The 17,465-nt window shown below is 35.2% G+C and overlaps 1 protein-coding gene across 3 annotated transcripts in view; it reads right to left on the bottom strand.

The window, feature by feature from the left end:
• LOC146997730 (uncharacterized) overlaps positions 1-17,465 on the bottom strand; it is a 94,765-nt gene that overhangs the window by 21,380 nt on the left and 55,920 nt on the right. For 2 of the 3 annotated variants that reach the window (XM_085815640.1, XM_085815638.1), the window contains one exon: positions 2,439-3,483. The exons of the other annotated variant lie outside the window; for it this stretch is intronic. In XM_085815640.1, the coding sequence (XP_085671766.1) occupies positions 2,817-3,476 (660 nt within the window). In that variant the 5' untranslated portion in view covers positions 3,477-3,483 and the 3' untranslated portion in view covers positions 2,439-2,816. Of the gene's footprint in view, positions 1-2,438; positions 3,484-17,465 lie in introns of those variants that run through there. 3 annotated transcript variants of the gene reach the window in all.

Raw genomic sequence — 17,465 nt, 5'->3', positions numbered from 1 at the left:
AAAAACAGGCCAGTCAGTCACACCAGAAGACAAAAAATTTATCCTCAGTGTAAAACAATCAAGACAAAAAATCTCGAAAATTATGACACGGCTCATGGCATATGACAACAGAAATATGCCAAAACTAATGCAATGGAATATTTATACATGCGTCCAACAGGATCCTCAATGTAATGAACAGAAAAGTGTACCTATGAGAAACGAAATATAAATACACACGAAAGCATTATCAAAATACCAACTGGTTTTAACTATTTCAAAATTAAATAATTAGAATTGTAATAAAGAAACGCAGAATACACGACTTGAGACCAGCAAACCCGGAGGGATCTTCCAGTGGGCGAACGGTGAGAACACTGCATACTTGTTGACCTAGTTCCAAGTCGGGGTGTTATGAGCCCCGTGATGGATGTTGCTCTAGTATAGTAGTGTGACGAAGCAATACCTGCAAATCCATAGACGAAGTTCTGGTGCTCGGTTCACTTTTCCTTGTCCCTCTCCATGGACACTGTAGAATCCATTTTTTTTAATAGGCAATAAACCTGAGGATATAAATGCTGTCTCCATTAACATCAATAAAAAGTTTTGGTGCGATCTGTGCGAAGATTTATTTAAGGTTGGTATTTTTATTGAAATAGTGTTTTTTTACATTTTCCGATCTTGTTCTTGTCTGATTGAATTCAGCCAAGTTGCTTAAAATAGATATGTCCTATATCAATCCAACAGTTCACTTTCATTATTTCATTTCCAATCGTTTTCTTACATATGCAATAATATACATATATATTTTGTACGTAAATACATGTTTGTTAAATATATATACATATATGTAAGGGTAATGATATTCAATTATTTTTTACTACACTTATGCACGGAACTCAGATTATCTGTATGCGCATTTTCCTTTTTCTGGGATTAACCGTGTGCATTGTCTCCTGTAAAAATTCTCAGAGTACTTCTTAAAAAAAAAAAAAAAAAAAAAATCTGAAATGTTTCAGATTTTAAATTACGTCCAAAGGGGCGTTTTTTTAACGTTTTGAGTGTTACCTTTATTTATTAAATATTATGTTCTTTGCACTTAAACCATAAAATTCAGTTCAAGAGCAATATCGCAAAATAATGTTAAATTAAGCATATCTTTAGAATTTCCGATATACACAGTCTCGCGAGCTGGAGATAAAAGTATTTTTTTCTATATAACGTTGCCATTTCTAGCTTTTAAAGCATTGAGTTTGTAAATCAAAAATTCGTTAAAGTTTTACAAAATATAAAATCTATAATAAAACAAATTCCAAATTTGGGATTTCAGATGCCCATATTCGCAGTAGGATTTCGTCATTCAAAATTCGATGGCTCTATGTACCATTGTTTTATCACAATGCGAGAAATAGACAATCATTTATGCAGATTTTTCATTATTTAATTTCTTCAAATATAATGCAGGACTCTAACATTTTGTGGCAACAGTTTGAAAAGTGAACCGACGTTTATGAGTCCGACGCAAAATCGCAAAACGAAAACAATAGTCCTTCAGGTACAAAGCCCCTTTGGACTAAAAAAAGAAAGTTGGAGAAGAATATTTTTTTATTATTATTCATTACTTTTGATTTTCAGAACTTTTAAGAATTGACTAATTTATTGTTGGAAAAACTCGTTTTGATGTCGAAGAACAGAAAGATTCTGCCGATGTTGACATCGCGGGTATCAAGGGCAACTGAAATTACTTTTGTTTTTCAAAGACCTGATAATATAAGTGAAAAAAACACAGAGTAGTATGAAAGGTAAAAGGCAAGAAACATTAAGGTCATAGAATTTTATCAGATTAAGAATTTGTATCGCAATGATTCAAAAGGACCCATTAAAATTGTATTACAAAAAGGAAAATGAAGGTAATACAGCAAGGGGAGCAACAACGTTCAGCTGTAATGTGTAAGCAAGCTATTGTTATATCTTTGTATTTGAAATTAACGACATCATATAGCATTGTTAGAAAAAGTGTAAACGATGGGAGGGAGCTTTAGGGGTACAAAAAATTTTTAAAGAAGAAAAGTGGCATAACAGAATACTATATTGTAAAAAAATAAAATACCGTTCATTTAAAATCTCTGAAGCCTTTATTTTTGGTGATAGGCGTACATTAATTACCATTACATAGTGCCGTTTCGTATTGTTTGGGCTTTTCGGTTGTCAGTACATCAGTTAGAACGAATAATCAAGAGTTCAGTGCATAAAAGTTTTCATATCCAGTGAAAACATTTTGAAATATTTCTTATTCACTTTAATATAAACGACATTCATCTCGTCATTACTTTGTTGTCTGATCATTACTTTATAAAATTGTTTCTGTCAAAATTATACTTTGAAAGATCGTTGATAGATTCGCATTTTATGCTAATGATCATGCATTTTTATTCTCAGAAGCTACGAAATGTCACAGCTAGCGATGTCATATTTAAAATTTATTTGTAACTAAATAGCATACTACATTATAAGACATATAGTATTATTTTCATGCAGATGTGTTTAGAAATGATGTCAAATTATATTAGTTAAATTTATTAACATATTTACAATAAAGTACTGCTTAAATTTGTACAAAATATAAACACATTTTAATTCAAATACCGTTTCTTTGTTTTAAAAAGCGATTTCGCATTTACTTTCACTCTCTAGAAACATGTTTTTCAGTACCATATATACCATACTTGATCGCTTGGAGCATGAAGAACCGTGATACACACAGTAACATCATATGTTGCAATAAATGCTTAGTCATATCTGATTTGGGCATCACAACAGAAAATACAATCTATAACCTAACTTTTCAATTCTGGACACTCAACTGTAACCGCGGAATGAGCAGTCCTCTTCAATTTCCTCCTCCACCAGCATGCCCCTACGAGTATGCTAATAGTAGCTATAACTGCCGTCGCGGCAGACGCGTATATTATCCTTTGCTGAATATTTGATAATGCATAATTTTTCTTCATTTCTTCGTCTTCTTCTTGTTCATCATAATGTACGTCTGGATTTTCATCTGTAAATGTTATCCATACTCCCATTGTCGTTGGAACATCTTGTGAAACAGGAGAGGACGTTGTAATAGGTAGTTCATCTTTCAAGTTATCATCATAAGGTGGCCATTTGACAGAAGGCCTTTCTGATAAACTCGGTGCCCATTTGCGTCCTGATGTGCCTCCTTCAACAGGTTCTAAATCAAGAGAAGATGGATCATGACTTCCTGAGTCTTTCATAACGTTCCGCCCTACTGAAGTTGGTCCTTCTTCTAGATCAAGGAATGGATTAAGGCCTGTATCTGGATCTGTGAATTCACTAATGTGAGTGTGAGGTTTTCTTGGTGTCATTGGGTTACCTTCAAAAGGAAATGGCTTCTCTGTAGATCTGCCTTTGAAAGAAATGGTGGAACACACCAATGTGGAAAACAACAGTATTAATGTCAGCGAATTTGCCCACATAATTTACCTAAAAAAAAAAAAAAAAAAATAGAAATCAAATTTTAAAGTTTGTACTGATAACAGCGTCAAACGCTTAGAACAAAACTTAATAAAAAATTTATGCATGATTAATAGAATTACACTCATGTCCATAAATTAAGGATAATTCGGAGTCACGCGAGAATCGAACTCTAAAATAAATATGTCACCTGTAAAATCACTACACACATCTTCAAGAATCATATGCAAATTTCAGGAAGTAACCAGATGACACCGATGGTACGTCACAATGACGAGAGTGTAAGAGAGTGATATATAAGGAATACAGGCAAAGAAGTAAAATTGTTCGCAGGCGCTTTATAAGCATTTCAGTGCAATAACCGAATTGTTATGACACAAAGGACGCATTTGGATGATTTTTTACGTGGTAGAATTATCGGCCGTCTGTAATGTGGGCGTACCCAACTGGAAGTATCAGACGAACTTGGAATTGCCCAGAGTGTCATCTCCAGGCTTTGGCAACGATTCCAAGATGATGGTAATGTGAGTAGACGTTACAGCACAGGTCGCTCCAGAGTTACAACGCCGAATGAGGACCGGTATTTGGCAGTTGCTGACAAACGAAACAGGCGGAGCACAGCCTCAGACCTGTCTCGTCAGCTCTCTTCAGCCACTGGTACGACAATTTCAAGGCAGTCCGTGTACAGACGCTTAGGGCAGATTGGTCTATATGCTCGTAGACCTGTCAGATGCATTCCACTTACTGCAACTCACTGTCGCCTGCGGTTAGCCTGGAGTAGAGAGCATGCATTGCGGACACCGCAACAGTGGGCTTGTGTGATGTTTTCCGACGAGTCCAGGTTTAGCTTGCAGTCTGATTCTCGCCGGACTTTCATATGGAGAGCACCAGATACCCGTTACCACCAAGAAAACATCATTGAACGACATCGTTACGGTGGTGCAGGAGTGCTCGTTTGGGGTGGAATTATTCTGGGTTCCAGAACTGACTTGCATGTTTAAATTGGAACCATGACAAGCCAAATCTATCGAGACGTCATTCTGGAAGAACATGTACTTCTGTTTCGGGGCGCCATGGGCGCACAATTTGTGTTTATGGATGACAACGCCCGTCCTCACCGTGCAAACATCGTAAGCGAATGCCTTCAATCAGAGGATATCACCCGTATGGACTGGCCAGCATTCTCACCGGACTTGAATCCAGCAGAGCACGTGTGGGACATGCTTGGACTACGAGTTACAGCCCGTCAGCATCCTCCTACATGTCTACCGGAACTTCGGAGAGCATTGCTTTTTGAGTGGTGTAATATCCCCCAAGATCAGATTGATAATTTGATACTCAGCATTGCATATCTCAAGTTCAAAAGTGAACTGAATAGCAGGATCAATAGAATTCATTGTTGAAAGAACTTTATTTAAATCATCTTTATTACCTTCAAACAGAGTAAAAGTATCATCTACGTAGCGGAACCATGCCGGGAAGTTTAAAGTTTCACACAATTTTGATTCATAATAATGTATGTAGATATCAGCCCCCTCAGTCCCATCCTGGCATGGTTCCGCTACGTAGACGATACTTTTACTCTGTTTGAAGGTAATAAAGATGATTTAAATAAAGTTCTTTCAACAATGAATTCTATTGATCCTGCTAATCAGTTCACTTTTGAACTTGAGATATGCAATTTTCTTCCGTTTCTCGACATTCTGGTCACAAGTAACACATCCAACTTCAGTACTACGGTTTACCATAAACCTTCATCGGTTTGCCTTCCACCACACTTTAAATCATGTCATCCGACTAAACAAAAGTTAGCTTCATTTTATTCCTATGTTTTCCGTGCTCTTCAAGTTTGCTCCTCCAAACTAGCCCTTGATGAAGAACTAAATTATTTAAAAGCAATAGCTATTGACAGGGGCTTTCCACCCAACATTATTAATCAAGCAGTTAAAAAATTCTCATCTCAACACACTAAAAGGCACACTCTTGTTTTAGATTATAAAAATTCTGTTGTCATTCCCTTCTTTCCATCAATTAGCTATAAAGTTGAACATATTTTGCAGAAATTTAACTTTTGGGTTGTTTATTCTCCCATCAATAAAATTCCGAGTTCCATACTCAAGGACCACATTCCGGATATGAATTCCTGGGGTATTTATAGGATTCCTTGCCAGTGTGGTTTAATTTACATTGGCCAAACTAAGAGAGCCTTAAAATTTCGCGTCAAGGAACATGAGGCATATGTTAGAAAAAAGGAAACACAGAAGTCTTCTGTTGCGCAACATTGTTGGTCCGAAAATCACACTTTCAGTTTTTCTGCTGCCAAAATTATTCAAAAATCATTTTCCATTGGTGAACTGGATTTTCTAGAAGCATTTCACATTCAAAAAATTCTTTCTGTTCTAGTTAACGACCCTAATTCCAATCCATCTTTGCCTTCAGCCTTTAAAGAAATTATGTTTTAGTTCTGGTTTCATCAACACATAGCGCCAGTAGCTTGTCTCCTGTCCAGGCTTTCTTATCTTATCTTATCATTCTATCTTACTTCGTTCATTTTCCCTTTTGCAGCTGAGGATAATGGTTCGGTAAAACCATTGAAACTAGTCCCGTGAAAATTTGAAAATATAACGCTGATTTTTGTTATTTGACTTCTAAATTAATATTTAGAAATGTTATTTGAGCTCGGAATACAGTTTGAAAGCAGAAGAACAGCGGACATTGAAAGAAGACGCCAGTACGAGCAACGAAGCTAATTTGGTGCGCAAAGGCCACAGCAGAGACAAGATAGCGGCTACGGAAGCAAGTCGAATCAGTGGTCAAGAAACCTGAATATTCAAAAACAACCGGTGAACGTCGTCAGTTCAATAATAAGCCAGATGAAAAGTTTGAAGACCAGCGGAAAAAGAAACAAGGCCCGGAAAAGAAGAAAGAAGATTTAAACTGAAACGGATTTCTGCTGACGGGAGGGAGCGAAAGTTCGAAAGCCAAGAAAACCCCTCTACCATCAAGCTCAATACAGTTGTTGTGAAAAATTTAGTTCTTCCGAAGATTGAAATGTTATTGAACAATATTCCAGCCACCGCCCTCCTGGATACAGTTACATCGGATAATGGTTCTCAGTTTATAAGTAATATTTTTGAAGACATGAGTCAAAAACTGGGCATACGTCATTTAAAAATGGTCCCGCATCGGCCGCAATCATATATAGCGGAACGGCTCAACAGAAACATAGTTAAAATTATTCGTAGTTATGTTAAAAATTTTCATAAAATCTGGGATAACTATGTCAATGAATTAGCTTTCGCCTTTAGGACCGCCAAACATGATACGACGGGCAAAACTCCTGCTGAGTTATTTTTAGGCAAGAAGATTATAACTCCACTGGACAAATTGTTTTATATTCAAAAAAAGGGCCCCTGAATTCCAAATGGCGGATATACAAAAGTTAATTAATGAAGCAAAGGAAAACGCTGAAGTAGCACAGAGAAAACAAAAACTTTATTATGACATGAAAAGATGAGAAGTAACTTATAATGTGGGGGATGAAGTTTTAAAGATGAAACGTTGACTTTCTTCAGCGCCAGAAGATAAAACAGCCAAATTTTGTCGACGGTTTAAAGGGCCATATTTGATTGAAAAAGTGACCCGTGCTGTAGTAGTCTTAAGAGCCAAGAATAGTGACACATTTATGGCAAATATCGGCCAAATCAGGCAGTATTATAATCGAAATAAAATGAAATTTTTTCTAGATGTTTTGCAGGATCCGGCATGGCAGGCAGCATCTCAACAACAACAACGACAGCCAGAGTCAGCCACAGGTAAAGATATAGGGAAGAAAAGAAAAGCCCCTCCCCAATGGAAGACCGGAGGTAACAAGAAAAGGAAGATATTTCCCCAACCAGAAAAGAGAGGGCACGACCGGCTCCAACAGGAAGAAGGAGGAAATTCTAACAGTACGAGGAGGGTAAGAAGAAATGGCCGCAATCATAGCATCTGTGAGAAAAGAAAGAGTGAACCGTCGGAAAGGACTCTACGCAGCAAGTGTCCAAAAGGTCGACCTGGGAAAGCTATTTGCAGGGCAGCAGCGAAAATTCGAAAAGCGAGCAACCAAAAACCCGGCAACAACCGACTAGAGATGTCCCGATGCCTCCAAGGACAGTACCCATCAAGCGACAGGGAAACCAACCAACGGATTAGAAGCTTTGCAAGGGCCATCAAGCACGCCCAAGAAGAAAACGGATTGAGGAGGAAACTAATGGTCAGGCACGGACAAGGCGTCGGATCAACCAAACCATAGTCTTTGCTACCTTCTAGGAGTAAGCGGCTAAACGGATGTCCGAATATCGCAAAGGATAATTTGTTACCTTGAAACTTTGAGTTGATTTTTCGTTCTTACTGCAAGTGGCAGAATTTAATGAAAAGTTTTACCTCATGTGAGGTAAAAGTTTTACCTCATGTCTACCTTTATTGCCGAAAAGGCGAGAAATGAGTTTTACCTATTTTTTTACTATGTTTTTGAACTACTCCCGAGTAATCTAAAATTATTGTATAATAGTAATGTGTAAATACTTGAGTATTTCAAAGCTTTTGTAACTGCATAAGAAAAATACCTTAAGAACATTGTAAAAAATTATTGTATAAAGTTTTATTTAAAAGATTCTGTTAAGAAAAGACATTTTGATGTGAAGGACTTGTGAAATGTAAAAGAATCAGCACTTGCTTTGAAAAAGAGAAAGTTATCAAAACATTTTATTATTAATGTATGTTTTGAAATGTGTAAAATTAATGGCATGTTAATGTGTTCTTATATACATGAGAACTGTTCTTTAAAATTTAAGAAGTACTGTTATAGGTTAATAAGTCAAAATGTTTTATAATACCAAAGTTTAAAACTTAATAGTATGACTGAAAAAAAGCGCTACGCATTGTGAGTATGTGCTAAAATTGGAATAAATGAATGTAGGTAGGCTCTCTGACGCTACACTGCAGTTTAGAATAGTACCTCAGCGTTCAGAGATGAATGTAAGGTGCGTTCTGAGGTCTTGTTGTGTTGAATTTTAGCACGTTAGTGTTGTGATTGTAGGTGGTAGTGTTGAACACTTGTACATAGACACGTCTGTGTTTGGTGTTTCTCTCCTTACAACACATGTCAAAAAGCACGAGTAGATAATTAAATAATGGTATGAATGAAATAAGAATAGAGTTTAAATACATATACGTTTTCATGTTACTTGCCATTTAATTGCTTGACAAATTGATTAAACTAGTTTTCCTTCCAGATCTCTGGAAGGAAACAGATAAGAGAAAAGAAATTCATGTTTTTAGGTGCAGTACAGGTGAAGAATATTTGTCCCTGGAGAACATGTTGTAAAACTACTTTTTATATAATTTCTAGGTTAGAGAGTTTTAGTGAGGAATTTTTGTAAAAGATTGGCCTCACGTTAGACTTAGAATTTAGAATTAGAAGTTTTCAACAAGGTCTTATTTTTAAACTTCTTAATTCTGGCGGGAAGTATGTAAGGATCTTAAGTTTTACTAATGTTTATTTTATTTTAAACCTTTGCTATCATCTCTTATTTTCCACATCCGGCCAGAATAAACGCGTGAATATTTTGTCGACGGAATAAACGCGTGAATATTTATGCAAATTGTACTTGCTAACGCTTAAGTATTTAAGTTGTGGCTTTTTGTCAAGAGCAGAGTCAGATGGTGAAAAAGTGAGCCGTCTTGCCACTGTATTCCACGCGAGCTTTCAAGCAGTTGCAGTCCGCCCTTAAGGACAGAGGTTTACCCTTTCGATATTTAAAACGTATTGTAGTTTTCCGCAGTTTGCGCTGTACATACGCAATCAATTAAAAGACCAACCCTAGCGTTAGTCATCTGTATCAAGTTATTTTAAATGTTTTTACGTTCCGACCACAAGTGGTTGGTCTTTGTATCCCAAAGTGCGGGAGCGCCTGTAATATCGTGGAGAATAAAGGGTAATTAAACCCTTCCCATCTTGTCGTCTCTTATACTTTCCATAAGACATAGTTTGTAGTCAGACTCACTGTCTAATCAGGACGCGTTATGTTCGCCACGCAGATTAGGAGGAATAAGTCCTGATACATTTAAAAAATCACACATTTTTTTTAGTAAAGTGAATAAAACACTAAAAATATGTAATCTCTAATATGCGGCCAATTTGTACGGTTGTTATTATTTAAATTAACCAAGATTTTATGATTTGGATTTTACTACAATTTCTCCTTTCCATTTAATCTATAGATTGTAAATTAATTATACAGTATTTAAACTGAGATTTTGGGGTTTTAAGATAGTGCGTATTTCTGGCTGTGCATGTACGCTACGTTTAGTTCCTGCTAGCTTTGATAGTTGCAATTTTTCGACTATGCATTATATCGCTACGGACATGTTGATTTTGACGCTCAAGCAAAATTATTGAGCTAGCGTCGAATAAGATTGTGTGTTAATTGTGTAATTAATAATTAAGATTATGAGTTAAATTGTGTGTTAATTAATAAAAATTTGACTACTGTCACAAGTTTAACTTAAATTTGTCCGTTTTCATTTAGTTGCCCCTTCACGAATTGTGGCAGATATTGATAGCATAAGAAAGTGCATTTATGGTCTAATTTCTGTTTAATAAAAGAAAGTTTTTTTTAAACGCTTCACGTCTGACGGGGTTATTAGTTCCAGATCAAGTAAATAAAATAATGCCTTTTTTCTAGCTTGCAGTGTTTGGTTCTAATATCTTTTTACGTACTTTTATAGATGCTTAAAGTAAGTTTTCATAATCCGAGAAGTGCTACTCTTTTTCTTTTTATCCTAAAGAGGCGTTAGTCCACAGGACTCGAAAATAATAGTCTCGAAACGGCATTTTGCTCGTTTCACTATAAATATCCGTTTCACTTTTCAAATTGTTGCCACCGGATATTATTACCTGTATTATATTTAAAGGAATTAAATAATGAAGTATCTGCATGAATGTATGTATGTTTCTCGCACTGTGAAAGAACAACGGTGAATAGAGCCATCAAATTTTGAACAACGTAGTCCTCCACTCGAATATGAGCTCCTGGAAGCCCGAATTTCGAATTTTTTTTATTGTCTATTTCATGTTTTCTAAAACTTTAACGAATGTGTGATTTATAGTGTGATTAACAAACTCAAATAGAGAAATGGCAACACTGTGTGGGAAAAAACATTTTTATCTCTAGCGCGCGAGACTGTCTATCGGAAATTCTAAAAATACGCTGTTTTCAAATATTTTTAGCCCAAGATGGCGTTAGCCCAAATGCTCTCCAAACATCTAAATGAAACGTCTGCAAATGAAAAAAAACGCCCTTTGGGCTTGATGTAATATCTGAAAGCTTTCAGATTTTATTTTATTTTATTTCAGTCTTTTCTCAGTTTCTCATATCAATATTCAGTTTTCTTAGTAAGACTGCTAACAAACAATTTTTTTAATCTTTTTATTATTAGCCTTTTATATGTTAACTTCATTTATAACTTTATTTAAATACCACGTTCTTCTCACTTACGCCACATAAAATTCAATTCAACAGCAAAATAACAAAATATTAAAGCAAGATATGTTTGAAATTCCCGATAGAGTGTTAGAGGTTGCTATGTATATTTTTATATTCGCTATATTATTGCTTTAAGCCGCTTGCACGGCCAGCAGCCTAAAATAATATCATGGAAAAGAAAAAGTATATAATGATTTTAATGAGTTCAGTTATTACTGTCATTTCATAAAAATATTGATTATTTCTAATTAGACATCTCATGATTTTAATATATGTTTATTTAAATCAATCGCATTCAAATGTAGAAAAAAATATTCTTCTTAAGATCTGTGTTTTGCTTTTAAATCGCTTAGTTTATTACTCAGTAACCTTCCAAATTAAATTTTAAAATATCTTAAGATTTACTGAATGGCAATACGCCGGAGTATGGAAGATAAAAGTATTTTATATCTGGCCGCACAACACATTGCCTTCATAAAATTGAAAGATAAATATCTTACATTTCTCCTACTGGCAACAGTCTCGTGCCTTGGAAATGTTTGTTAATAAAAAATTGCTTAAAGTTTTGAAAAATATGAAATAAATGAAAAAGAAAAAAATCTGAAATCGTTCAGATTTTACATTACGCCCAAAGGGACAATTTTTTAACCTTTGTGTGTTACCTTTATTTTTGTGTGTTACCTTTATTTATTTATTTGCACTTAAACCATAAAACTGAATTTAACAGCAAATTCTTAAATTTCAATTCAAAACAATTTTAAAATGAGCATATCTTTAGAATTTCCGGATGCAGTGTCGCGCGCTAGAGATAAACAGTTTTTTTTTTTTTTCTTTTTTTCCGTAGAGTGTTGCCATTGCTCGCTTTCAAATCGCTGAGTTTGCTACTCAAAAATTCTTTACAATTTTACAAAATATGAAATCGATAATAAAGCAAATTCCAAATTTTTAGGTTAGATAGTTTTAGTGAGGAGTTTTTGTAAGAGATTGGCCTTACATTAGACTTACAATTTAGAATTCGAAGTTTTCAACAAGGTCTTATTTTTAAACTTCTTAATTCTTGAGGAAAGTATGTAAGGATCTTGAATTTACTAATGTTTATTTTATTTTAAAACTTTACTATCATCTCTTCCAGCCAGAATAAATTCGGCTTCCACATGTCCATATTCGCAGCAGGATTACGTCATTCAAAATTCGATGGCTCTATGTACCGTTGTTTTATCACAATGCGAGAAATATACGTACATTTATGCAGTTTTTTTATTATTTATTTTCTTCAAGTATAATACAGGACTCTAGCATTTGGTGGCAACAGTTTGAAAAGTGAAACGGAAATTTATAGTGATTCAACGCAAAATCGCAAAATGAAAACAATAGTTCTTCAGGGACAAAGCCCTTTGGACTAATAATAAAGCCAATTCGAAATTCAAAATTCGGGCATCCAGGTGCACATGTTCGAGTGGAAGTCTACGTTTTTCAAAGTTTGATGGCTCTAGGCATCTCGTTTTATTTCAGTGTAAGAAACATACATACATCGATGCAGATTCTTCATTATTTAGTTTCTTTAAAAATAATACAGGGCGATAGTGTTTGGTGGCAACAATTTGAAAAGCTATACGCCATTTATTGTGAACCGATGGCTGACGGCAATATCCAGTATCATTTTTTAAAAAATTAATCTAATTTTAATTAATTATTAAATATAAAAATTAAATATTTCTATGTTTCTTGCTTGTTGAATTTGCAGGAGAGTTTGTTTTATCGAGTCGCAATACTTAGCGTTCTCATTTTAAATATTTATAATTTTTGTTTTAAATACCACAACTTTTTCTAATTATTAAAAATAAGAAAATGCTATAAATATCTCGATTTTTCAATGAATCCCCATGTTTTTTCCACATTGTATAGTAGCTTACGACATTTTGATTAGTCAACCTCTAGGTATAAAACAATAAGATTTGCTCTTTTATTAGCTTGAGTAAGTAGCGCTTACATTAATTGCATTTGCCTGGTCTTATTTTTAAGTGAGGCAGAAATATTATCAACGAAACGCCAAAAATACGAATCTGCATTTTTTGCCGCTACCAACTAGTTGCATTTTCTCTTTTGTGTCTTTGCCATGCCAAAAGAGACAGATATAGCGCACGGATTGTTTAGAAGACATAACACGATTGCTGCCAAGAAAATTAAGGAAAGGGAATCCGATTTTATAAATTAATGCTATTCCGGTTTGAGTCGATAGTATATTTCAATTATTTTGGCACTAAGTAAACATTTTTCTATGTAGCTCAGCACCTTTCGTCTTCAAGCATGAACTTTAGTGTTGTAAGCAGTGAAGAGCTGAAAACATTTTAACAAAAGGCTCGTATTTTATTTTATAAAAACAAATTATCATACTCGAATTAATTTTTTTACTTTTCACAAAAATAGAAAATACAAATAAATAAACATGAACAAGAAAACAATTCAAAATTTTAAGAAAAATTTTGAAATTTAAAAAGTCAAAAAATTGTAAGATTACGAAAATTGCATAATATAACGAGTGAATTTTTTTATGTGACACAGTTTATGCCATAATTTTTCATACATAACTATTTTTTTTTTAAAATTTAGTATGTTCTAAGGCCTTGCGATGACGTTACAAAAGAGATTTCAAATAGGTTTAGGTTTAAATTCTATTAAAGGTTTCCCATTTCAGGGATGGTTCACTAAGCTGAAAGCTCATAGAACTGCAGCTCTACTAATAGTGTTGGTCTCCATAACGTTTTCGACTTTCTTTATACTGTAATGTTTCTAGCTACTTAGTCTATGCTTAACTTAGTAGAAACCTTGTTGAATTATGTAGCGACTTGTCGCTGAGTCCAAGTGTGTAAATGAAAAAGGTCCAGAGAAGGATTAAACTCATCTTTTATTATCGCAAACTAAGAACACAGATGGCTCCTTTCTCGGCCTTACAGAAAAGCCTCCACTTGGGCTTTAACTCAAGATAACTAATCTAATGCTAAACTAAAACACAGTTGAAGCTGTATAAAATTATCTAACTTAGGTGATCCTTAATTAAATTAACCGACGAATATCAGCAGGCGCGTACAAAAGGCTAAGCGTAGTTAGCTTTAAACAAAGAAGTAGCCTGACGGCAAACGCGCACCGCTAAGAACTCCTAAGCTGTTCTGAAGTAAACAAAACCTTCTTTTAAGACTGTTTCTACTACATTTACATATAAATCAACATTAAGAACTTATTCTGGTAGGGAATAGTAGGTGCGAAACAAGTATAGAATGTAAAGCATGTTTAAAAATTAAAATAACTGTTAGAAACTTAAAATAACTTTTACAATACTATAAGGAATTTCATTATGCAGTTTTCCTCTAAGCCATTTCGATGAAATCCCGAAAATCACTTATGTTTATTTCAGGTTTTAATATGAAATTATATTATTTGTAACTTTTTATCTCCCTCGGGCTATGTCATGTTATTTTTTCCATGTCCCATGTCTTTCACTAAAAAATTATATATATAAAAAAAACAGTTTTAATTATTTGTAGTTGAATTTACCATTTTAACTTTATATACTGTAAAAGCTTTGTTGGAATATTTTGCAAAGATATTGCTACACAGCTCGTGGTAATTTCAAAAATTCACTCTTTCTTTCAGTCGTTAAATCATAGATTTTACAGCAGAATTAATTAATTTTTAAACAAACAACAAAAAAGGGAGTTCGAAGATTAGATACCAGTTTAAGAAAGGGTTCGCTTAAGTTCCCTGTAGCTCATCACCAGCGGTTTTAAGCAATTACAGAGGTTGTTCTCACATTTTTAGAACGATTCCGATAGAGAAATAAAAAAAAAAAAAAAAAAAAAAAAAAAAAAAAAAAGCAAATATTTTTAGAATAAAAATTTCTGACATTAGCTTATTACTTTAAATATGAAAGATCGTTTGTTACTTTTAAATTTATTCTTGTTTCAAAATGTCGCGGATATATTGTAAGGATCCTAAGTTTTACTAACGTTTATTTTATTTAAAATCTTTACTATCACTTCTTATTTTCTACTATTAATAATTATTAGAATTAAAAGCTTTAACTTATTTATGCAAATTTGTCTTGCTAACGCCAAGTACTTAAGTTGTGGCTTTTTGCCAAGCAAGAGAGAGGAAGGAGTTACTAGAAGCAGGCCGCTTGCCATAGTAGTTTTTACTCGGTTGCTGGTTGCCTTCAAGGCCAGAGGTTTAATCTTCTTGATAATTTTAAGCGTATCGTAGTGTTAGCAGTTCTCTGTACTACATACGGCTTTTTGTTAATATACGGCCAATCTTGGAGTTAGGCACTATTTTGATTAATCCAAAGTTAGTTTAGTTAGAGTTTAGTTAATATTTTTATATTCTTACGTTCAGACCACAAGTGGTTGGTCTCTGTATTCCGAAGTCCGGAAATCATTGTAAAGAGAGAAAAATAAAGGGTTTCGTATACCCTTCCTGTGTGTATTGTCTACTTCCCAAATTTATTGAACATAGCTTTAGTAAGCTCCCTGTTCCGAGTCAGGACAGTTAATGTTCCCTAAGCAAGTAAGGAGGAACACAGAACCTGATAGTGGCGCCCGACGAAGAAGAATAACCATGGCCGAGTTTCAAGAAGAACCTGTGCTGCCTGCAGAAGCGGCTCAGAATCCAGAAATGCCAGCTGCCGCCCTGGAAGGATTTGGTTACATCGTCCAGACCATGCGCGCATCGTTGAAACCAGAAGCAACATTTAATGGAAACTCACCGGTAACCAGTTTTTTGGCAAAATTGGATGACCACTTCATGCTGTATCCAGTACATGAGTTCAGAAAGTCACCTTAGCTACCAGCGCTTTGAGGGGCCAAGCGCTTAATTGGTTCAAATGTATAGGCAGAAGCCTCTTGGGTCAAGCGGGAAGTCGCACCTATACTTACGAAAATTTTAAGACTGCCTTAGTAAAAGCCTTCCCTGTCGTAAGAGATCGTGCAAGATTAGAAACGGAACTCTTCAGCATATACCAGAAACGAATCGAAAATCTCTCAAGCTATATTTTAAGAAAAATTCACGTCTTCAAACTCTTGTATGGAAACCGTCCGGATCCTGAGATAATTCAAGTGATTTTGCCGAGGTTACTTCCCTCGGCAAGACTTTATTGAATTAAGGAATCCGACTACACTGGAAAAGTTATTTGAGCTAGCAATCCAGTTTGAAAGTAGAAGAACGGCGGACATTGAAAGAAGACGCCAGTATGAGCAACGAAGCCAATTTGGTGCGCCAAGACCACAGCAAAGTGAAGAACATGGCTACGGAAGCAAAGCGAATCAGTGGGCAAGGAAACCCGAGTATCCAAAAACAAACGGCGAACGTCGACAGTTCAATAGCAAGCCACAAAAAAGTCTGAAGGCCAGTGGAAAAAGAAGGAAAGCACGGAAATGAAAAATAATTTAAACTAAAACGGATTTCTGCTGACGGGAGGGTGCGGAAATCCGAAGGCCACGAAAACCCCTCTTCCTTCAAGTTAAATACAGTAATGGTGAAAAATTTGACTCTTCCGAAGATTGAAGTGTTGGTGAATAATATCCCAGCCACCGCACTCCTGGATACAGCCGCGCAGTGTTCCTGTGTGGCAGAAGATTTTTTTAGGAAGTATTTTCGGAAATACCGCATATATAATTCGGATAATACGACAGTGTTAGCAGCGCAAGGAGAAAAATGTAAGTGTATAGGTAAATTACCGCTGTATGTCCGTATCAAGGACGAACAAGTAAAGGTTATGTTTTTTATAGTAAAGAATCTGCAAGCACATATTATTTTAGGAATAGATTTTCTTTCAGAGGCAGAAGCAACGCTGGATTTTAACGAAGCGTCCCTTAAGCTGACGATGAAACCAGTTCGAGAAGAAAAAACAGAACCACCAACGTGAAACCTCGACCACCTGCCTAAGGAAGCGCAACGAAAAATTCGACAAGTGGTAAGTGAATTTGCTTCATTATTTAGTGATATTCCCGGATTTACTCAAGTTACTAACCATAGTATCGACACCGGAGATTCACTGCCAGTTCGCCACAAACCATACCGATATGATAAGAATAAAGAAAAAATTATAGAGTGGCACATTCGAGATATGTTACGTAAAAAGATCATAACGCCCATCTCAAGTAGTTATGCTAGCCCGGTTGTGTTATGTAGAAAAAATAATGACTATACGGTAACACATCCAGAAAGGTGGCGTTTTGCAATTGACTATCGTAAATTAAACTCCATGACTAAATATCCGGTATATCCGTTACCTATTATCGAAGAAATTCTAAGGAACATAACTTCTACCAAATACAAGACTACTTTAGACTTAACGACTGGTTATTTTCAAATAGGGCTTAGACCGGAAGATGTGCCTAAGACTGCTTTTATAACCAAGTCCGGCACTTATGCATTCCTGCGTATGCCGTTTGGCCTTTCAGGGGCACC

Source organism: Stegodyphus dumicola, chromosome 4, assembly GCF_044657685.1.
Source record: "Stegodyphus dumicola isolate Sdum_Otavi_A_Nest chromosome 4, ASM4465768v1".
Lineage (NCBI taxonomy): Eukaryota > Metazoa > Arthropoda > Arachnida > Araneae > Eresidae > Stegodyphus > Stegodyphus dumicola.
This window is presented reverse-complemented; position numbering and strand designations above follow the sequence as displayed.